The 23,510-nt window shown below is 40.2% G+C and overlaps 1 protein-coding gene across 2 annotated transcripts in view; it reads right to left on the reverse strand.

Annotated features, from left to right (window-relative positions):
- The window catches only part of SDHA (succinate dehydrogenase complex flavoprotein subunit A), a 98,561-nt gene that overhangs the window by 40,203 nt on the left and 34,848 nt on the right, over positions 1-23,510 (reverse strand). For both annotated transcript variants that reach the window (XR_005555315.1, XM_039332099.1), the window contains exons 7-10: positions 14,745-14,893; positions 12,569-12,693; positions 4,339-4,507; positions 2,396-2,591 (exon numbers count right to left, since the gene is read on the reverse strand). Coding sequence is in view for 1 of the 2 variants with exons in the window: in XM_039332099.1 (XP_039188033.1) it covers positions 2,396-2,591; positions 4,339-4,507; positions 12,569-12,693; positions 14,745-14,893 (639 nt within the window). In the remaining variant the exon portion in view is untranslated. The remainder of the gene's footprint in view (positions 1-2,395; positions 2,592-4,338; positions 4,508-12,568; positions 12,694-14,744; positions 14,894-23,510) is intronic.

Here is a 23,510-nt window from a genome sequence, read left to right on the forward strand (position 1 = left end):
GAAGTCACCAATATTTACACTTCCATTATCCATAGTTCTAATGTAAAGAGTTTATAATCCAATAGGCTCCCCAAACAACAAGAAAAAAAGAAAAAAAATTGTCCGAAAAACCAGAGTTGCCAATCTGCCAAAGTTATAATCCAAATGTCTTACTGTTAGTAATTCCTTACCATTCACTCTGTTTCTGAGTGGTTTGTGGAACTACAATATTTGTAATCTAAAGAAGCCAGATGGCTTTAAAATAGTTTATAATTTTAGTTGTAATCCATCCTGCAGAAAAAACAGCCCAAGAATTTTTTTTTCTTTTTCCAGTTGCAGTCTACAAGGCTATGAAGTTTAGGGACATCAAAGGATTCAGTCTGTAATCTGTATCTGGGCTTCTGGCCAAGTTCCCTCACTCCAGACAAAATACATAGAAAAAATATACAAAATATATAAACAAAAGTTGGTGTAATTCTTTTCTTTTACCACAAGATGTCATTAGGTATCCATTTTGTAACTTTCTAGTCAGGAGTTTTTTTTTTTTTTTTTAAAAAAAACCTTTGTTATGTCCAAAATAATTTTATAGTCTTCTCTATTTCCCCCCAGGAAGGCTTAAACTGCCGCTTTTATTCTTCTGGGAGTTTTTTGCTTTTAGGTCACTTTTTTTTTTCCAAGAACAGGTTTTACAATCGTAGAGGAAGGAAAATAGTCTCACCCAGATCAGGTATGTTGTTCATGCTTGTTGAATGCTTTCCCCTCTGGCAGACAGCAGCTTCTGACTGGCAGCAAGAAGAAATCACACACACACACACACACACACTAAACATGACATGGCCCTTTATAATAAAAGAAATGTTGATACTAGATTAAGGCACAGGAGGAAAACTAATGAGAGTGTCTTTTTGATATATTGTCAGAACTTTAAACAGTGTAATAAAATATAAACTTCTAGTCCAGTAGTGGCGAACCTATGGCACGTGTGCCAGAGGCGGCACTCAGAGCCCTCTCTGTTGGCACGTGCGCCACCGCTGCCAACAGCAGGTCCATCAGGCCGCCACCGCCTCCCAGAGCAGGAGCCCCACCCAGCACAAAGGAGGCGAAGCGGTCGACTGGCAAGCTCAAGTAGAGGTGGTAGAGCAGAGGTCACCAACCATTGTTGATTGGTGGACTGGAAGAAAAGGGAGGGGGAAGCCTTTTACATGCGTGCATGTGTGCGCGGGACTAGTGCCTGTGTGATACTCACTAGCCCTGCCCTGTTTTTGTGTGGTGCAGTGCCTTGTATCTGTACCCCGCGGTGTGGCGGTGGCCATCTTTGCACCCTGTTTTTTGCATGCCAGAAGCAGCACTCAGAGGCGCCTCCCTACCCCCCCCCCCCGAGGGCACCACAATGCTGATGCAGCCCTGGCACTTTGTGATAAATAAGTTGGTTTTGGGTTGCGGTTTGGGCACTCGGTCTCTGGCCTAGCCTATCAAAGAGAAAGACTGGGGGAGAGGGGGACACGATAGTAGTGTCGCAATATTTGAGGGGCTGTTACAGAGAAGAGAGGGCAAAGCTACTCTCCAAAGCACCAGAGGGCAGGACAAGAAGCATTAGGTGGAAGCTTGTTAAACAGAGAAGCAGCTCACCAGTAAGGAGAAATTTCCTGACACTGAGAACAATTCATCAGTGCAACAGCTAGACTCCCAAAGTTGTGGCTGCTCCATCACTGGTTTTTAAGAAGAGATTGGACAGCCACTTGACAGGGATATTGTAAGGTCTCCTGCCTTGAGCGGGGGGGGGGGGTTGGACTAGAAGACCTCCAAGGTCTCTTCCAGTCCTATGAAGTTCTGTGTTCTTATTTAAAAAATGAGGGTTGTGAAAAGCAGGAACTAGTGACCAAAAGGGAGGGGATATTGTGTGGCAATGCATAGGAGCAAATTGGGAAGTATAGGCTAGCCCCGTGGTGGCGAACCTTTGTCACGCGTGCCAGAGGCGGCACTCAGAGTCCTCTCTGTGGGCACGCGTGTGATCACACCAGTCCTAGGCCTTCAGCTGGGTTTTGTAAAACCTTTTTGCTTTAGGCCCCCGCCGCTGTGTGCAAAAAAAATCAATCAATCAATCAATTTCAATTTCTCGCGGGGAAAAAAAAAGATCTCCCAAAGTTGGAATGGATTGATCGAATTTTTTAGTCCCACCCAGTCTGCCGTTACCACCGCAGCCATGCCCACCCAATGGGCCATGCCCACCCAGTGGGCCACACCCACCCGGCACCGATGATACATAAGAGGGTTTTGGGCATTCAATCTCTAAAAAGTTTGCCATCACTGTTCTAGTCTATTAAATTGAAATTCAATAGTGAGATGGACAGTATATAAATATAATAAATGTAATACATACATACATACATACATACATACATATTTTGAAAATTACCTGTCCTTTGTAGTTTGTAGGGATACCTCCCATATTGTAATGCACCGTAGGTAGGACAGGAATAGGCTCTTTTGTGACATCCACACCAGCAAATATCATAGCAGTTTCTGAAATCCCAGGAAGACGCATTGCTAGCTGCTGTGGTGGCAAATGGTGCAACTGCAAATACACGTGATCTTTGTCTGGTCCACAACCTCTATTGTTGTTATTTTAAAAAGATATGTTAATAGCAATAGCACTTAGACTTATATATCACTTCAGTGTTTTACAGCCCTCTCTAAGCAGTTTATAGAGTCAGCATATTGCCCCCAACAATCTGGGTCCTCATTTTACCGACCTTGGAAGGATGGAAGGCTGAGTCAATCTTGAGCCAGTGAGACTCGAACTGCCAAACTGCTGGCAGCCAAGAGTCAGCAGAAGTAGTCTGCAGTACTGCATTCTAACCACTGGGCCACCAGGGCGCAGTGGTTAAATATTTTTTTCTTACTACTATTTAGATACAAACATAAGACCAATATATAAATATATCATAAGATTATTCTGTCAAGTGCTTGCAAATTATATTTGATTTGATTTTAGTACCTATATTTTTTAAGCTTTTCTATTTAATTCTCTTAATTTGCTTTGTTCTACTTTTTTACTTTTTATTATATTGTAAGCCTCCTAAAGCCACTATATCTATGAGATGGGCAGCATAAAAGAGTAATAAATAAATACAAACTTCAAATACAAGTATTCCCTTAAAAGAATAAAATGAAACAACTGGAACAAACCTGTAACAGGGATGCGTAAAAGGCTTTTTGAAATATGCTAACCTCAAAGTAAAAGTTCCAAGTATCTAAACTTGAAACAAAACATAAGCATTTTAAGAGTTCTCTTTCAAGAACAAGCTGTTTTGTTTCGAGTTAATTTGGAATGTTTTGATTGTTCCGATCATTGCAGTTGGAATGTTTTCTGGCTTATGGCTGAGTTGCTCCTTTTCTATTTCTTCTTCTTAATAATAATACAATAGCACAGAATAATGACATCCTTACACATTGTTTAAACTGGATAAAATTATCTGTGAATGAGTGTTGAGAGAATAAAAAAAAATAAGCACATAGTTAAACAAAAAAGATGACTTATTACAGCTTCATGGCTACCAGACCACTGTTTTTTAAAAAATAAAATTTGCTATAGGGAAATTGGACTTTAAATTGTGGATGAATGGGTTTTACAAATGTGCTGTGCTTTATTTTGCAAGCAAATAATGCAAAGATATATTTGTATGCAGTAGCTTGTTTTGCATATATATATTGTTTGTACAGTGTTGGTTTATTTAGTTTATTTACCTTTGTTCTCAAATTTTGCTATAATCCTATTAAATTAAACCATCTATTGAATTAAGAAACATTTAGCAATGTCTGAATGTGAAGTAAAATATCATGAAATATCAACGTAATGGTCTTTTTTCGGCATGTACTTGACAATTCAACTACCAATGTCACCCACCTCAAATCCTATAGTGTCTATAGAAAACTAACCAAGGAGACATTTTTAAAAAGAAAAAGAAAAAAACTTAGAAAAACTTGTAAAGAAGTATTGCACTAAATGAAATATATTAATTTGGTTGTTCTGTAATTAACCAAAGCAAGCAGATTCATTTAAAGAAATTAGAAAAAATGTGTTATTTCTGTTTAATCCAAGTAGGTTTTTCTGACGACAGTGGAGCAGCACAGTATTCTCATTGTTTTTCACAGAGACTTTTCAAAACATGTTACTTATGGAATCAAAATTTTAGCTGGGTCTTTTATTCTTCTTCTCCTAAGAGATCTATAAATTAACCTTATAATTATCTTAAATAAACTATTTTATTCTTTAAGATACAATATGTTGAGTTAGCTAACTGTACTCTGCATCTTTTATAATCACATTTATAGACTTGATAGTTAGATTAAACTTGCCTTCCTTCACGGATCTCAATAGTCATAGAACGAGATACAACATCTCTGGAAGCTAGATCTTTGGCAACTGGAGCATATCTCTCCATAAATCTTTCTCCTTCATTGTTAATTAAAATACCTCCTTCACCACGACAGCCTTCTGTAATAAGACAGCCAGCGCCATAAATACCTGCAAAATATATTAAAATTACATTTTACCAATGATCTCTATCATCCCCAAAACACTATTTATCTTATATTTTGAAAGTGAATGTCTAACATTTATATCCCTAAAGCAAGATATAAATAAAACTTTCCAACTTTCAAGTAACATTTTGTAAGTAATCTTTGATTTAAATGTACCCAAAAAAGGGGATGGCAACCTGGATCTGACTGTACTTCGGATGCTCAGCAACACTGCTACTACATTTATGTCCTTAACAGCATCCCAGTCATGTGACCAGATTTTGTAATGCTTTGCCAAAAACCTGCAGTTACTTCCAGTTATTGCAAAACACTAGTTCACTTAACTACAAGCAATTCGTGATTTACAACCATTCAGTGATCATTGGAAACTACAACAGCACTGAAAAAAATGACATGATCATTTTTCACACTTATGACCATTGCAGCTTCCCCATGGTCACATGGTCTACATTCAGATGCTTGACAACTAGCATGTATGCAGAGTTGTTGAGTGTCCTGGAGTCATGTGACCACCTTTTGCAACCTTCTGATAAGCCAAGTCAATGGGGAAGACAGATTCGCTTAAAAACTGTTTTACTAATTTAACAACTGCAGTGGTTCACTTAACAACTGTGACAAAAATGGGATAAAACTCACTTAACAAATATCTTGCTTAGTAATGGGAATTTTGAGCTCAGTTGTGGTTGTAAGTTAAGGACTATCTGTACAGCAACATTAACAGTGGATTCACTTAACTGCAGTGATTTGCTCAACAAGTGCTATAAAAAAGTTATAAAATCAGATCATATGATTTACCCATTTTACAATCATTATGACTTACCTGTACTTCAATCAATTGAAAGTTAAACTTTCTTGATTTCTATATGGGCAACCGTCTTTTTTTAAATTCACCACATATAAGAAACTTCACACAGAATCTGGAATTTTGTTCTATACCTTTTAATCTCAAGGTTATCTAGCTTCACCATATTGTCTGCTTACCAAGTTGTCTTTATCTGCACCAAACAAAATTAGCATAGCCCTACAAAATTTATTCTGTAATAAATGTGTTTTTTTAAGCATTTCAAGCTTTTGTGCACAACAAAAACTACTACTAACTCCTCTGTTAGATAATTAGCAAACAAAAGCTTTACAATTAGTGCTTAATAATTTGGTTTAGTATGTCCATCTCTAGCTGATAGTTACAAAATACGATATCATATGACCACATTGCTTAGTGATAACAATCCCTGCTATCTCTGCTGTTGTTGTTAACTGAGCATCATGGATCATTAATACTGACAGGCACTTGCAAGTTTCAGGCAGAAAAGCTGGCAGGCAGATAGGTGACTACTGCAGGATAGAAAAAGGCGCACAAGTTTTATGGATTTTCAAAAAGGAATGACACGGATGCAGCTGGACATTATTTGTGTCAGAAGCACCTTCAAAATTATAGACATATAGACACTGAACACTGAGCAAGTAAAATAAGGTATAAAATAGATCATAGAAATATAGCACATGTAAAGTATGTAAAATAAATAGGATTAAAACTAAATGATATTCACCCACTACCAGACTACATCAACAGTATTTTCTCTCTGTACATTGAAGGATATTGAATGCATTGTAGTATATGTGAGATGGATTGTTATTCTCCATATTCACACTAAGTATTTTATCTTGTGTTTTCTTAGATTGTCCTTTGATCTTCCCATCCCTTAGTGATTACCATACAGCCAAGGTTGTTCGTGACCATGCAGTAGACAGTCGTGTGGATGTGCCAAGGTTGCCCGATAGTGCTTAATTGCCTTTCATAGTTCCAGGGTGGTCTATGATGGCTAATAGTTAGGAGAGGCAAAAGTTTTGAGGAAGCCGTTCCTTGAACTCATTCTTGACCTTGAAGGTGTTTCTATAGCCATCACTTTAACCCACTCTTTCTGTGCAACACTTTCCCTATGGAACTTTAGAGGGGGAATACCAGCTACATAATGCATCTTTTGTATTGAGTCGGTTTTAGATACCCTATGACCAATCTTGCTGTTTCATTTAAGGCCATTTCCATTTGTTTTGCATGTTTTGATCTATACCAAACAGAGCTGGCATATTCTCCAAGAGTAACATAGGGCTAATGCAGAAGTTATTAATCTGCGTGGTTGGGACTTCCTCTTGTGCCCATTATTTTTTTCAGAATATTGTTCCTAGCAAATATTTTCTGTTTAGTATTAAAACAATGGTTCTGAAAGGTAAGTGGGTGGTCCAGAATTACTCCCAGATATTTAGGAGTAGCATGATGTTCTAGGCTGATCACCATTCCATTATATATGATCATTCTTAATGCATCACAGTTTTTCAAGTGGAAAGCACAATCTTATGCTTTTGGGCAGTTTGGTTTCAGCTGGTTATCTTTGTAGTATAGCAATAGCAATAAAACTCATATATCACTTCATAGTGCTTTACAGCACTCTCTAAGCAGTTAACAGAGTCAGTATATTGCCCCCAACAATTTGGGTCCTCATTTTACTGACCTTGGAAGGATGGAAACCTGAATCAAGTTTGAGTCAGTCAGGATGGCAGTGCATTCTAACAACTGCACCACTACTGCTCTTACCTATTAAGTAGTCATTCGGTTCAGAGCCTTGGTCACTTTTTCCTTGACAGCCTCAAAGTTATACTCTGCATTATTGTTGCCAGATTGTTGGCTTAAGCTTCTGGCAATGGTTAGTAACTGCTGTATATGTTAAATAGCATATGAGCTACCACACTGTCCTGAGGAAATCCACTTCTTTGAGTTCTAACTATGTTGTCCACAAAAATCCACATAAAATCTATGATTTTCTTGTAGGCATCCTATAAATTTTATGAATTTAAAATCCTTTGTAAGATGGATTACTTTCTTCAACAGAGCTGCATGGTTGACTGTATTTTAAGCCATGGTGAGATCTATGAACACCATTCCTGTGATTTCCTTCAGTTTGAAGTCATCCTCTATGTATTGTGTTAGGTTGAGAATTTGAACTGAGTCTGAAACCAGTTTGCTGTGGTATGAGCAGGGGCTCTATTGTTGCAGACAATCGGTTCATGATTAAACGTTCAAATACCTTGTATAAGTGACTGAGAAGAGATATGGGCTGAAGCTTTTCAGATATTCTGATGGGTTGCTTGGTTTAAAGTGGCTATCATATGGGCATCCTTCCTACCTTGGGTATCTGAACAATGTTTAAGTATCTGTTCTAGAGGCTGAGTGACCATTATTTCATTTTAGGTCCAAAATATTTAATCTGCTCGACCAGATTCTTGTCAATGCCAACTGCTTTACTATTCTTAACACCTATCTAATACCTCTTCCAACTCTAGTAAAGGGATGGTCAAATTGTTCATGTTTCATTCCTTGTTTCTGACTATCCTCCTGTGTTTGTGCAGCTGATGGGCAATTTAGTTAGTTCAGATGTTAGCCTATAGTGATCACTTGGCTGGGTTGTTGTTGAGACAGTGCTTTTGGGCAGCAGCGACTCTTATCTAGCTCCTCCATAAGCTTAATACATCTTTCTCTTTTGTGCTCTGAAATGGCTGACACTACCTCTTCTCCAACTCTAACAGTATCTTCGCTGAGTGAGTTTCCTTCAAAATGGATAAAGTATGCAGCTTCTGGTTTGCGATTGCGGCATTGGTGGACGTGTGGGACGATCACTCTCCGTCATCTGGTTTTCTCCCGTCGGGAGACCCTGAAAAGGGTTGAAAGTTACCCTGGAGGGGCGACAAGCATGAAGAGGACCTCCGAGTGATCATGGAAGGGCGACAGCCCTCCCGATTGATCCCGGGCAGTTCTTCGGACCGACAGGGAAAAGATCGGCCATTAACATGGCCCATCACTAAGTCGCTACCAGCCGAGGCCAAAATCACTAGCACGGACTTTTGAAAGCACCGTGGAAGAATTGGGTGAGATCTTACCTTCTTTGTATCCTAACTATTTTCCTGTAAAAAGCCTCTTGAAATTTCTTCCCCCGCTGAGGAGATAGGGAAGGGGATGTCCTTCCCCCACCCTCTAAAATGGTGGCGTCTGACTACTTAGGGGAAATAAAGCCCTGAAACGTACAATTAAATCATTGGATTTGCTTCTTTTTGATATTTTGGGACCCAAAAAGTTCCTATTCTCATGGGGACCTGCTACTCTATCTACTCGTAAAAAAGATGAAAAAGAACTTAAATTGGATAAAAACCTAGCGTGGGATTTGAAAAAGATTTTAAATGCTATCGAGGACATGTTGTGGCGAAAGTTGATATAGCAAGTGAATATTCATGACAAAGAGGCCTGCTCATAGCCCAGATCTGTCCTTGGTATTAACTAAAAGAGATTAAAAGCTGAGAGAACAGCTGGGTGATGAAACTGCTTTTTACTGTGGAGGTGAATACTTATTGACTTTTGTTTAATAAATAGCCTTCACTAAAGGACCATCTATAACCATGCCAGGAATGGAGGAGGACCAGCAACAAATCTCAGCTAACTATAGTTGCAAAAATTCTTGAAGCTACTGAGATAATTAAATCTAGACTGAAAGACAAAGGTGCCAGTTTAAATCTACAAAGCAAAACACTGATTGCAACTAAGGAATTTCCAATCCAAAAAACAACAGAAGCGGAAGAAATTAACACCAAGACAGAGGATTTTAAAGATCAACAAGTACAATGCACTGAAATTTTAGATAACCAATCCCTGATTGCAACTAAAGAACCTACAATTCAAAAAACATTGGAAATGGAAGAAAGTAATACCAAGACGGAGGGCGTTAAAGATCAACAAGTACAGCCTATCAATAACTTACACCTTCAAACAACAACTACAAAATTGGACATGATTTACTACTTAAACCAGACAAAACCTGAAGAAGAAGAAGACCAGATCGAATGGAAGACAAATATATTAGAGCAAATATGGGGATCTGTGCCACTAGGGCAACAACTTAATGATTATAAATGGGCCAGTTTCTTTAGAAAATTAACAATTAGATGGTCTCCTTCAGTTCAAGTAACATGCACAAGAATGAAGGGAGATCTATCTGATGATCTAAAAGCATTGGTATGGAAGCCTGGCTGGCATAAAAAGAAACTTAGGGGCTTTCTAATTTATTAGAGAGGATCCTAAAGTCTCATTAATGGGCTAAAGGGAAACTTTGAGATGAAGGGAATTTGATTATTAGATTTAAATATTGTTGGAAAATAGTAAAAAATAAGGGATTATTTGGCTTATTATTGAAGACTTAGATTTATAAGGGAAATGAAAATTAATTATCAGGAAACAGCTCTGAATTATTGTTTAGCCCACATAATGCAGATTATAGATTTAGATAATAAAGGATACTCCATTGTTGTGGTGATATACTAGGATGAGAAATAGAAAACGTTTATGAAATAAAATAAGAATATATTTATGTAAGTAATATATGTAATTTAGATAGTATAACTTTTATGTAGTGAAATAAAGGAAATTTGGGCTACCTGAAAATTAAATATTTATGGATATTCAAGGTTAAATTTGAATATTGCAATTAATAATTAAAATTAGGTAAAACTTAAAAACAGGACATGGATATGTATAAGCAAACATATTGATAAGTGTTTTAACTGAGTTTGATATAATTAGAAATTTACTAGCTTAATTATGATATAGCAAATGTTAAGGGAAATAGAGAAGGAATGTTAGATGATGCAACCTGAGATATGTATTAAAGATGTTATTGAATTATTGACTAACCCAATCACCATGTTGCTTTCTAGATACTCAATTGTAAAACTGGAAAACTAATAAAAAAATTTGTATTAAAAAATGGATAAAGTACGCAATCTATAGATCAATGGTTTCATGTCTTAGACCTTGAATACAGGAGGTTCTGCATCCTCAAGAAATAAATTTCCTGGAGCTTTTCTGAATGGCATCTACAAACTTATCATAAAATGTGGGGTTTGAATCAACATTTTTTCATCCAGGTCACAGAAAATTTGGGCCAGTCAGCCTTTTTAAAGTTGTATTTTCTTCAGAATTTCATAATTATATTATAGACAGCAGCTATAATCTCACATAGAATAGGTCTATGTTGGGTGCTTGGTATTGGCATTTCTCCTGATTTTAAACATTGGGGCTCTCCATTCTCAATTTTTTATTGAGTAACTGCGGGTATGCTACAATGGTCATAAGTTCAAGGACAGGCACAAGTCCATTTTTTAAGCATCATTATAACTTTAGCTGCTGAATAACTGGACATTAAATGAGGACTAGTTGTAATTATTCTTGTTAGCTTTATTTTTTTATAATACCATTAATGTTAGGAGTGATACTGTGAAATTGAAACACAGGAACCAAAACAAATGATTAAGACTCACTACAGTATTTATTATTCAATGCACATCAGAGGGACTCACTTCAAGAATAATGAGAAAGTGTCAGAACCCATATCTCTCTGATTTCATACTTCCCTTGCTTTTCTTCTCTGACCCAAATTCCATTCTCTTCTCTCCCTGGGTTCTGCCATACTCCTAGTGGGGAGGAGGGAAGGATCGCGGGTTTATTGCCTTAGCTTCCTCTTTTGCTACAATATAACACTTTGCTTTCCTGCATTCTTTCTCTATCACTACAATGTAACACTTCGCTTTCCTGCATTATTTCTCTCTGTACTTTCTTCTCCCTAAACTGTCAGCTAGCAAAGGGGGAGGAAGAAAGGAATACAACCTCCGGCAATTGGCTTACCTCTCTGCTCTTAAGAGAAGATGCAAAGAGTCATCTAAACATCGCTACTACACATCGCTACTATGACCAGAGTTGACCCGATGTTATCTCCCCTTTCCCACGACTAACTTAACACCTGGGGATGTCACTTTTTCAGTGCTGTTGTAACTTGAACAGTCACTAAAATGAACTGTTGTAAGTTAAGGACTACCTGTATTTGATTATTCTACATTATTTCTATATTTTTATTCTGCTATCTTTTTTTTATATTTTTATTTTGCCCACATTTAAAAATTTACTTTCCTCAAAATACAAATGTTACAATTTTATAGAATACAAAATTTCCAATCTTTATATACTGTAATCACAGTACTGGAATATGCTACTTAAGCCACTAAATTCAAAATCTGTTCAATGCTGGAAACATAATGAACAATTTTTTTTAGAAAATGCCCATAATCATGGACAAAGTAGTTCCACTGAAAATCAGTTTGGTTAGGATTTTTTAATGGCTGTGAATAGTAAATCAGTGTTCTTCTGATTAAAATCCATTATTTTGAATTCTGTACTCTAAATAACGAGAACAGGTCATGCTCTTTCTTCATATCTTTCTATCATGCCTTTCAGATCAGCATTTAATCTGATCAATTCAGAATAGAGTGGTACTATTACTCCCTATATGTATTAATGTTGAATATTGAATATCCTTTTATGCAGTAATATCAAATTGCGTAAATGAAGCTTAATTCTTATTCCAAGATTATTTGATAAATACTATTATCAAATCAGGTCCTATATTTCTACAGTTTATTTTTTTGTCCTATTCAAATAACCTTTTAAGTGTTTCTGTTACGTTTCAGTCTGTTATTTTCAATCCATTTCTCTATCAATATCATTTGAATATTATTATAAATTATGAATTATCATAGAGTTTTCTGAAATCTGAAAATGCATCCTCTCCATATCCATGCTCAGGCCATTAACAAACATTTTGCAGCACAGGTACCCAGGACTCAACTTTGGCACTTCATTTTATTTTCTGTGCAGTTTGTTTGAATATTCTGGAGTATGTTTTTGAGTCTGCCTATATTTGTTAAATTCTCATATAACTGAAGCTAATTAAATAAATTAGAACTTCATGGGTTTTTTTTTACTTTGCTAAAATTGCTAAAGGTATACAAGATCTATAGGATTCTTGCAATCTATTGAAGAGGTTAACAAATAAAAACAATGAATAGACATACATAATTTCTATAGCACAACATTTTGATTTTAAAAAATTAAGAAAATAAAGGATTAGCTGCAAAACTTAATTTCCTGCAACAGAATTAAGATAGCTTTTACCTGTGGGATGGAATTGCACAAATTCCAAATCCTGGCAAGGTAGGCCTGCCCGTGTAACCATTGCTGTGCCATCTCCAGTACAAGTGTGAGCAGAAGTACAGCTAAAATATGTGCGCCCATATCCTCTGGAAAAAGTTAACAGTTAGCATCTACTACTCATAAACCATGAAAGCAAATGTTTCATGAGTAACATTAATACCAACATATATGATAATGAATGTTATCTTTTTAATGTTTTAAAACATTCCACTTACAACATTTATTTGAGCTTGCCCTAATAATGTTATCAACTTGCATCTTAGCAATGTGTAGTCATACCATCTGTGAGTCACTATTAAGTAATTTTCCTGTTTCTTCACTGTTATAGATCATAATATGCCATTCTTCCAAAGGGTGGCTTATTGTGTATCTGAAATACAGATTTTTAAATCAGATTCTCGTGCTTCTTTGAAAAATATTGATCCCAATACTTAAAAAGGGATAAGCAACCTGCACTTATTTAGTACCTTTCCATTACCCCATTTCAACTTTCCACCAACACACTTCAGATCATGCAGCCGGCATTTAAAAGCAAAATGGTCACATTTTAATAAATTTTTTTGTTTTTTTAAGTAACACACACGCATATCATCATTATCAGCAGCAGCAGCATGGTAGGAATAGGAACAATTTAACTCAGAGAACTTTCCATCTTTAGCATTTCCCAGCTCATAGACAATAAAAAAAATCACAATTTTTGAAACCAATCTTGATGTTTCTTTACACTTCAGAAGTTTTAATATTAGGAATCGGAATCCTACAGAAAGCAAATATCCAGAAGGCTAAAAATTGACGAAAACAATCACCACTGATATTTCTAAAAAAACACAGCTGAACTGCAGCTCCCAACTCTTTAGAAGTTGACAAACCTATTTTAGAATGAAACTCACTTTAATGGAAACTATTTGAAAGGATCATTAGGCCATGAATGTCAAACTCGCCACGTCATGTGATGTGACGCAATGTATCGCGTTTTTTGCATTGCCGGAACTGGGGTGGGTGCGGCCTCTATATTATGCAACCGGCCCGTGAGTCGGTAGTTTGACACCCCTGATTTAGGCTATCAAGCCTAATATTGTGCTCAGTGTAGGCATTTACAGTAAATAATTCCTGTCTAACTTCTGCTAGAACACATCCAGTGAAGCGATCCTACCATCTTTCCTGTATTAGATGTACCCATGCAAAAAGAAGTATTTTCCATTTTAACAAAAATGTTATAGCTACATTCAAGTATGGAAGATATGGGCTGCATAACATTTCTCATGCCCTATCTCAGCTAGAAGAAAGGCAAAAATGCATGGAAGAATATCAACTAGTGGCATATTATATTATACGCAAAAATGATAATGCTGGATGAATTAAAACAAGAAGGCCCATTGACATTTCTTCATATGATCCACAGCTGAATTTGGAACATCATTTGACGGCTGTGGCTGGGAGGACCTTTGCACAAGTTCGTCTGTTGCACCAGTTGTGACCCTACCTGGACCAGGAGGCTCTCCTTACAGTCACTCATGCCCTTGTCACCTCACGTCTGGACTACTGCAATGCGCTCTACATGGGGCTACCCTTGAAAAGTATTCGGAGACTACAGTTGGTCCAGAATGCAGCCGCGCGAGTGATAGTGGGTGCTCCTCGATATACCCACGTTACACCTATCCTCTGTGAGCTGCACTGATTGCCTATTGGTCTCCGGGTCCAATTCAAGGTGTTGGTTATTACCTTTAAAGCCCTATATGGCTCAGGGCCAGGCTATTTGCGAGACCGCCTACTACCTCATAGTTCCCTTCATCCGGTTAGATCCCACAGGCTGGGCCTCCTTCAGGTCCCGTCGGCCAAGCAGTGCCATTTGGCGGGGCCGCGGAGGAGGGCTTTCTCTGTGATGGCACCCACGTCTTGGAACCAGCTCCCCCCGGAGATTAGGACCGCTCCCACCCTGTTGGTTTTCCGAAAGCTGCTTAAGACCTGGCTTTTCTGACAGGCCTGGGGTTTATAAAATCTGACCCCTGGATGACTGTTATTGTACTGTTTGTTTTGTCATGTTTTATGGTGTTTTTATTGTTAGCCGCCCAGAGTCCTGCGGGAGTAGGGCGGCTTATAAATTTTAAAAATAAAATAAATAAAATAAACATATTACCCAGTGGCAATAACTGTATTCTTTGCTCTAAAACGATGTATTGTGCCATCTTCTATGCAAAGTGCAATAACACCACAACATTCTCCATTTTCCATTAGAAGATCAAGAGCAAAATATTCCACAAAGTAGCTGGTATCATATCTGAGTGACTAATGAGAGAAAGAGAACAAAACATCTGTAATTAATTTCAGTAATAAAGTATCAGTGTTAATTAGAAAGTGTTTATTTAGACCATAAAGCTGGCTAAGAACTTACCTATTTTAGGTATTTTATAAATATTTAATATGTTTATGAGAATATTAAAGTAATAACCTTAGAATTGAAAACCTTCAAGGGATTCTGCAGAAGGGGCGTTGTCTTACTTGAATGCCTTTTCTCAGTACGGAGATGGAGAATCCACCAATGGGTTTTCTCTGTCTGCCTGCTCTTGAGACCAAGTAGCCAAACTTGACATGCCCTCGTTAAGACTGCAGAAGATCCAGTCTTAATGAGGGCGAAGTGGCTGAAAGTGGAGGAGGTGTTGGCTCTCAAACCCTTAAATGCGGCCTAACTGACCTAAAGGGTGTGTGAGGATTCTCCATCTCCATACTGAGAAAAGGCGGTCAGGTAAGACAACGCCCCTTCTCCAGTACAGTAGATGGAGAATCCACCAATGGGACATACCAAAGCCTCACTGTCCTGATGGGTGGGAAACAGATAAAGCCGGAATAGTGCCCCCGGAGACCACTTGCTGGAGGACCCTCCGACCAAAGGAGGCGTCCGCTGAAGTGAAGCAGTCGATTCTGTAATGGCGTACAAACGGGGAGGGCGAGGATCATGTTGCAGCCCTGCAAATCTCCTTGATGGATGCCTGAGTGGCCCATGCTGCAGAAGTCGCAGCACTGTGAGTGGAATGGGCAGTCCCTGATCCACCTGCCAATAGTGCCAGCGGAAACTTTCTGTCCCAAAGAAGCCAGACAAAAGGAAACAAATAGGGCCTCAGACCTACGAAAAGGCTCTGTGCGCTTCATATAACGCCGCAGCACTCTGTGGGCATCCAACATGTGCCATTGCCACTCCAAGTCATGGGAAGGATTGGGACAAAAATTTGGTAAGGTGACTTCCTGTGCTCTGTGGAAGTGTGAGTTTACCTTGGGTACAAAGGTGGGGTCCAGACAAAGGACCACCCAATCGCTGTGAAAGATACAAAGGTCATTCCTGACTGATAAGGCGGTCAGCTCAGAGATATGTCTGGCTGACGTGATGGCGATTAAGAACACCACCTTAAGAGACAGGTTCCGCAACGGAATAGTTGCTATGGGTTCAAAGGGTGGTTTTGTTAGAGCGGAAGGACATGAGGCAATTCCCAAGAAGGGTACCTGCGTACCACGGGAGGCCTGGTGTTGCACGCACCCTTGATAAAGGCACGAATCCTAGGATGGTGAGCTAAGGGAACGGAATCCGCACAAGTGAGTAATGTTGACAGGGCTGCCACCTGTCTGCGAATAGTCGCAGGGGCGAGGCCTCTGTCCAGACCATCCAAAAGATAATCTATGATCTGAGGGATGGTCAATTTGGAAATATCAAGTTGTCGCCTTCGACATCAATGGCAAAAATTTTTCCAAGTCGAATCATAAATGCAATTGGTTGCTGGACGACGAGAAACCTGAATCATGGTAATGGCGCGAGGGGAAAATAATTCTTGTGTCATTATACTGCGCTCAAGCGCCAGACGGTCAACTGTAACCATTGAGGGTCCGGGTGTTGGAGGGTCCACTGGTGTAATGACACGCGATGAGGAGGAATCTTCCACGGAGGAGACCGGGAGAGATTCATCAAGTCGGCAAACCATGGCCTCTGTGGCCAGTACGGGGCCACGAGGATCACTTCTGCCTGCTCCTGGAGTAGCTTGCGGATGGTCGCCGGTATGAGTGGGAGGGGAGGGAAGGCGTAAAGAAGACCTTGTGGCCACGGGGTCCACAAGGCATCCGTCCCCTCCGCCCCTGGAAGGAAATAGCAGTAGTAGTACCTGGGGAGTTGGGCATTGGTTGACGACACAAACAGGTCGAGAATTGGATGGCCGAACCTGTGAGAGATCTCGGAGAACAGATCCAGATGCAATCCCCACTCTGAGGGATCCACTGTAGAGCGACTCAAAAGGTCTGCTTGCTGGTTCTCAACCCCCCGAGATGTGTTCGGCCCTGAGAGAGGCCAGGTTGGACTCTGCCCAGGAACCCAGGAGCCGTGCCTCGGACATGAGGGACCTGGTGCCCCCCTGACGATTGACGTGCGCCTTGGACGCCACGTTGTCCATAAGGATCAGAACATGACGACCCCTGATCCATTGTCTGAATTGGCGAAGAGCTAGGTGGATGGCCCTGAGCTCCAGCCAATTGATGTTGTGTCTCAAGTCTGCGCGGGACCAACGGCCTGTGCAAACTGAGACTGTAGATGGGCTCCCCAACCGAACAGACTGGCATCTGTCGTGATTGTGATGCGGTCCGGTTCCTTAAAGGGTGATCCTTTGGGTTCCTGTGACGGCGGCGCCGATGGCGGCTGTTCTCAGCCATCCGCCCTGGAATGTGTCAAAGCCAGCTGAGACAGCAAGCAACAGTCATCTCGCGGCTTGGAATCTCTCTCCCTGGGCAAAGGGGAGGAGATGAGTTTCCCTCGGATAGTGGCAGGGCTCCCTGAGAGACCCCAAAGTTTTTTTTCTTTCGTGGCTGGAGGGTGAGAGCTCCCACGGAGTCTGAGGCGTTCTCCACATTCCAGGATGCCTTTGCTCTAATTTTTTTGGGGGGGCAAAGCTAGATGCTGCTTACACATCTGCTTTCAAAATGAATTTGTGAGTAAAATTTAAAGCAGACAGAGCTGACCAGGGAGATTATATCTGTGATTATTTTGAGACTTTAACTCTGGAAAAGATTTCATCTTCTCTCTTTTCTTATTTGACAGGGGTGAAAAATGGTGCTGAGATGTTGTTTTTAAGAGTGAAAGGACTGGAACTTTAATTTGAAACAATGTAACAGCTTTCTTTTTTCTTCTTCTTTTTTAATTTACACAGGGAGTTTTTGTCTTTTTTCCCCTCCTTTTGTCTTCTTTTCTCTCTCTCTCTCTCTTTGTTAAAAGTTTTATAAGATTTTAAGAGTTTTTTTTTTTTTTAAGATGGCTTCAAAGTATTTTGGAGCTTTTGTTTCTAAAGCCTCAATCTCCTCTTTGGTAATGCAGACAGCTCAGCAAGTTGAGTCTAAATTTCCACCTCTTTTCTTAGCTTTACCAGTAGTTTTACCTAAAGACTTACAGGACACTTTGGAAGATAGTGTACGACGGATTGAAAAAGAGATAAGTGAAATTATTGAAAATAAATTTAGGAAATTGAGAGAAGATATAGCATCTGTGCTTCAGAAGTTTGCTGATCACATAGATCGTTTGGATCAGCGTATTGATGTTGCTGTAGAAAATTCTGAAAAATTGGAAGATAAAATAGAAAATAAGGTGGAAATAATTCAGGATGAAATTACTATGTTACAATACAGAAGTATGGAATTTGCTTTAAGAATAAGGGGAATGCAGGAAAATAATCAAGAAGATTTGAGACAAGTGGTTGCAAAGGATATAGCTCTTATTTTGGAATCCGAGCCTGAAGAAATATTGAGAGAGACAGAAAAAGTTTTTAGGGTTAACTCAAGGGTTGCAAGACAGAGGAATCTGCCACGAGATGTGGTTATTTATTTTTTTAGTAGATCACTTCGTAATAAAATTTTACAAGCAGAGATTTCAAATTGCAGCCCAGGATGTTATACTTCTGAAAGAACTACCTTCAAGAATTCTCAAAGTAAGAAATCATTTTGCTTTTTTGGCTGATGAGCTTAAGAGGCGACAGATTCGTTTCAGATGGGAGATACCGGCTGGAATAGTGGTGAATTATGCCGGGACACGCTACAGACTTGATACAATTTTAAAAGCGAAAGATTTTTATACTTCTGTTTTGAAGGCGGGCTCTTTATTACCTACAGCTGAGATATTAGAAGAAAAATTGGAAGAGCAATTGATAGAAGATATGCAGGTTAAACCTTTGCAACAATCTCTCTTGACAGAAGATTCATTAATGAAATTGAGTACTTGTGGAGCTTTTAGAAGTAAAATAAAGGTGGAAGAAAAGCTGGAAGAGCAGCTGATTGAAGAAAATATGCAGGTTGAACCTTTGCAGCAGTTCTCCTTAAAAGAAGATTCATCAAAGAAATTGGGCATGACTCGCACAGCTTTTAGAACGGAGGTATTAGAAGAATAGTTGGAAGAGCAACTGATAGAAGATTTGCAGGTTAAACCTTTGCAACAATCTTTTTTGACAGAAGATTCATTAATGAAATTGAGTACTTGTGGAGCTTTTAGAAGTAAGACAAAGGTGGAAGAAAAGCCGGAAGAGCAACTGATTGAAGAAAATATGCAGGTTGTACCTTTGCAGCAGTCCTCTTCAACAGAAGATTTATCAAAGAAATTGGGCATGACTCGTGCAGTTTTTAGAAGTAAAATAATGGAACAGCAGAAGGTTCTTCGTCATCTTCTAAGCAATAGATAATAGAAGGAGAAGTTGGAATATCAGCTGGCTAGTTATAAGGAGTTTTGTTAAATCTTTGTTATATAGGGGAAAGTTTAAATTTATGATCTTTGCCTGGGAGAAGATTTGATAGGCTTTAATCTAGGGATTTAATATCTGAGAGTATTTACTATAACTTTTAATAAATGTATAAAGTTAAATTTTTGTTCTTTAGGGGAAAGTTTAAAAGCTTAAAATTATGATTTCTGCTCGAGAGAATAGTTGATAGGTTTTAATTTGGTCATTTAATATTTGAGAGTACTTATGAGCCGAGGTGGCGCAGCAGTTAGAGTGCAGTACTGCAGGCCACTTTAGCTGACTGTGTTCAGCAGGTCAGCGGTTCAAATCTCACCGGCTCAAGGTTGACTCAGTCTTCCATCCTTCCGGGGTGGGTAAAATGAGGACCCAGATTGTTGGGGGCAATGTAAATATATACATTGCTTACTGGTGTACACCGCTTAGAGAGCGCTTGCACTTAAAGCGGTATATAAGTCTCATAAATAAATAAATAAATAAAAGATATATTATGATATATTAAAAGTGGATAAGAATGTTGTAAGGTTTTGATTTGGGAGAAAAGGTTATCACAAAATTTATTTGGGTTTGGGGGGGAAAGAGTTAAGAGCTAAGTTTATATTGTTCAAAAGAAATACACATCTCGGTGTGGAGAAGATGGATAAATTATATGAAGAATAAATGTGGGATTTAATGGGTAAATTACGATTAGAGTAGATATGATTAAAAGTTTTGTTTGGATTATGAATAATTTTCATTTTACTTATTGTGATTTAGTTTGTATTAGTTAAAAGTTAAAATAAATATGGGATTTAATGGGTAAACTTTGATTAGAGTAGAGATGATTTAAAGTATTGTTTTGATTATGAACAATTTTTGTTTTAAATTTGGCATTATTTGATTTCGATAATTGATTTTCTTTAATTTGTTTAAATTTGTATTTGAGTTAAAGTAACTTATTGATTTTGTTATTTGTATAGTTGGATAGGTTTATTTTCTTTAATTTGTTTAAATTTGTTTTGTATTTGAGTTAAAGTAACTTATTGATTTTGTTATTTGTATAGTTGGATAGGTTTAGTTAGATTTAGTTTGCATTAGTTAAAGTTAAGTAGATTTTGTTTAATATGTTTGAAAACCCTGTGCCAAGCTCTGGGAAGTGGGGGGGAGGGGAGATTGGGGTGGGTGGGTTTTTGGGACTGGGAGGGAGGGGGGTCGGGGGGGGTAGGTAGGTTAGATGATAGGATCAAAGTAAGATAATAAGGGATAACTTATGAGAGAGATGTTGCTTGGGCATTTCCCCGGTACTGTATCCGAAGAGGGATGAGAGAGGAGAAGAAAGGTTAGGGAGGAAGTAGGATGATGAGAGGAGAGGGGGAAGGGAGAGAGAGGGGAGGGGAGGGAGAAGGAGGAGGGAAGTAAGGGAGAGTATAAGAGAGGGCGGATGCAGTTTCGGGGGGGTGGGCAAGCGACATCTAGGTGTATTCATTCTATTTTGTCAAATGTGAAATTTCTTCTTTTTTGTTTATGTAATTGATAATTGAAAAATAAAAACTTTTTTGGAAAAAAAAAGGGTGATCCTTTGGTCACCGCCTGTGAGAACCACCAGTGTAGCGCCTTGCGAATGTGAACTGGGACCCTGACCTGATGGTTGGACGCGCTAGCATTCACCTGCTGGAATGGTAGGAGGAACCATTGGAGGTCTCGCAAGTGGAGTCTGGCCCAGGGGACTATAGATATGCAGGAGACCATCTTTCCCAACAGTTGGGAGAGTAAGACCAATGGAACTGTACGTTCCCTGTACACCTGGCGAGCCAGGTCCCTGATGCTGACCACTCGCTCCTGAGAGAGATAGACCATGCAGTTCGTAGTGTCTATGACAGCTCCCAGATGCAGAAGCCTGGATGAGGGAACTGTCTGGCTTTTTTGAAAATTGACTGAGAAGCCATGTTGTTGAAGGACCTGAATGGTGTGTTTCAGGTCTGCCTGAGCTGCCTGGAAGGATGACGCTTGAATCAGGATGTCGTCCAGGTAACACTGGACGTGTATTGGTATTTTCCTCAACTGGGTGGCTAGCACGGCCAGGATCTTGGTGAACACCCTGGGTGCTGAACAAAGGCAGAAAAAAAGGGCCTTGTACTGGAAATGCCTGTCCCTGTAACAGAACCTTAGGAACCGTCGGTGAGCTGGATGAATAGGAATGTGGAGGTATGCTTCCGTGAGGTCTACTGACACCAGGAAGTCTCCCCGTCTGATGCCCTCCAGGATGGACTGAAGAGATTGCATCTTGAACTTTTTGTAAGTGATGTAATGGTTGAGATGTTTGAGATTCAGAATCGCTCTCCATCCTCCTGAGGCCTTGGGAACCACAGAGGATGGAATAGAACCCCCCTCCCCTGTGGTCTGGCGGTACCGGTTCTATGGCCTGAATCTCTAGAAGATGTTGGATGGCCTCCTGCATGAGTCCCTGTTAGAGTGGATCCCTGGAAACGGAACAGACAATGAATCGGTCCGGGGGCGTGGCTAGAAACTCCAAGGACAGACCAAACTGGATGGTTTGTAAGACCCAGTTGTCTGTGGAAGTGAGTTCCCATTTGTGGAAGCCTTCTCCCGATGGGAAGAACAGTGCAGGAGTCACTTGGACTTCCTGTAGGGGTGTCCTGCTCCTCAAAATGGCCGCTTAGACTGGCTCTGCTGTCTGGACCAAAAGCCTGGTCTATCATAAGGACGGTCATATGGTCTCTCCTGTCTGGGAGTGTATGAGCGGGAGGGCTGAGTAACTGTTGGGCCTGCTGCTGGCCGAAAGGACTGCCTACGAAAGTACGGAGCGGGACGCTTATCAGACTTTTTGTTCAAGTGAGCCATGACCTTCCACTTGTCCTTGTTTTCCACAAGGTACGGAGCCAGGGCCTCCCCAAATAAATTAGTGCCCAGATAAGGAGCAGTCGCTAGACGCCATTTGGCCTTGGCGCCAGCCTGCCAGTGTTTCAACCATAGCATCCTTCTGGCTGTGATGTTGGATGCTATGGACCTAGAAGCAAAGCTGGCCGACTGAAGAGTAGCATCTGCAGCTTACTCAGTGGCCGCTACCATTTTGCTTAGGTCCTGGTGGTTTCGAATGTCCTCAGCAGGTACTCTGGCCTGAAGCTGACGTAGCCATAAAAGGGTAGTCTGGACAAAAAAGGATGCACAAGTGGCTGTTTTAATTGCCCATGCTGCTGACTGGTGGGTCTTCTGGAAAGTCTGCTCCCATTTTTTGTCATCCGCTTTAAGTGCCTCTGATAAGTCTAGTGACCGCAGTCTGGGATACCAGAGGGGTCCAGGCTTCGTCAACTTTGGGGGCCTCCAGTGCATCAGCGAGGTCTGTGGAGGTGCTAAATATCTTTTTGTCAGTCCCGCTTACGGAAGGGAAGTAGGAAGGGGAGACCCATTGCTTCTTGATCCCTTTAAGAAAAATAGAGGGACACGGGATATGATGTTGGATTGCCACCGTTTCGAAAAATATCGGATTCAGGCTCGAATCTGAGGTTGTTTGTGGCTGCAGGAACTGATCTGACCCTATGTTTGCCGTTGATGTGGCCTTGCGAAGCAGTGAAAGGAACAGGGCTGGATTGAACAATCCTCCCGAAGGGGAGGGCTCAGGGGGAAGTTCCTCCTCCTCTGACATATTAAAGTCCGGCTGTTCCTCACCGTGCGGGGAAGAATAGCTGCTCATGGAGGAGTGTGCGGACGACGTGGGCTCCTGAGCTACAGGAAGCTCCATAGGAGGAACATAAGGTGGCATGGCTGATGTGGAAGCTCCCTGACCAGGTGGATGGAAGGACCGTTCTGCTAGGGCTCGCAGATAAGCTAAGGCTCACCACCTTAGATAGTAAGGTCTCGAGGCGACCATCGGAGAAAATGTCTCCTATGTCCGGTCCCCTGAGTCCTGCAGCCGCAGGAGTGAAGGTGGCCTCAGGGACTAAACCTGGAGCTATTGTTGTGTGTTGAGCCAATGGGGGAGGGGAGCTGAATGTGACAGGCATCCCCGTGGGAGACCACACACCTTAAGTAGAGGTTGAAGGACCTAAGGGAAGGTCAAATTCATGGGCCGCCAATTGATCCGTTTCTGATCCGGCCTGCCTCTGCACTCTGGAGAACTTCTTCTCCAAAGCCTGATGCCTATGGCTGGCTTGCTT

The sequence above is a fragment of the Crotalus tigris genome, unplaced genomic scaffold, assembly GCF_016545835.1.
Source record: "Crotalus tigris isolate CLP2741 ecotype Arizona unplaced genomic scaffold, ASM1654583v1 scf7180000017623.1712378, whole genome shotgun sequence".
In the NCBI taxonomy this organism is placed as follows: domain Eukaryota; kingdom Metazoa; phylum Chordata; class Lepidosauria; order Squamata; family Viperidae; genus Crotalus; species Crotalus tigris.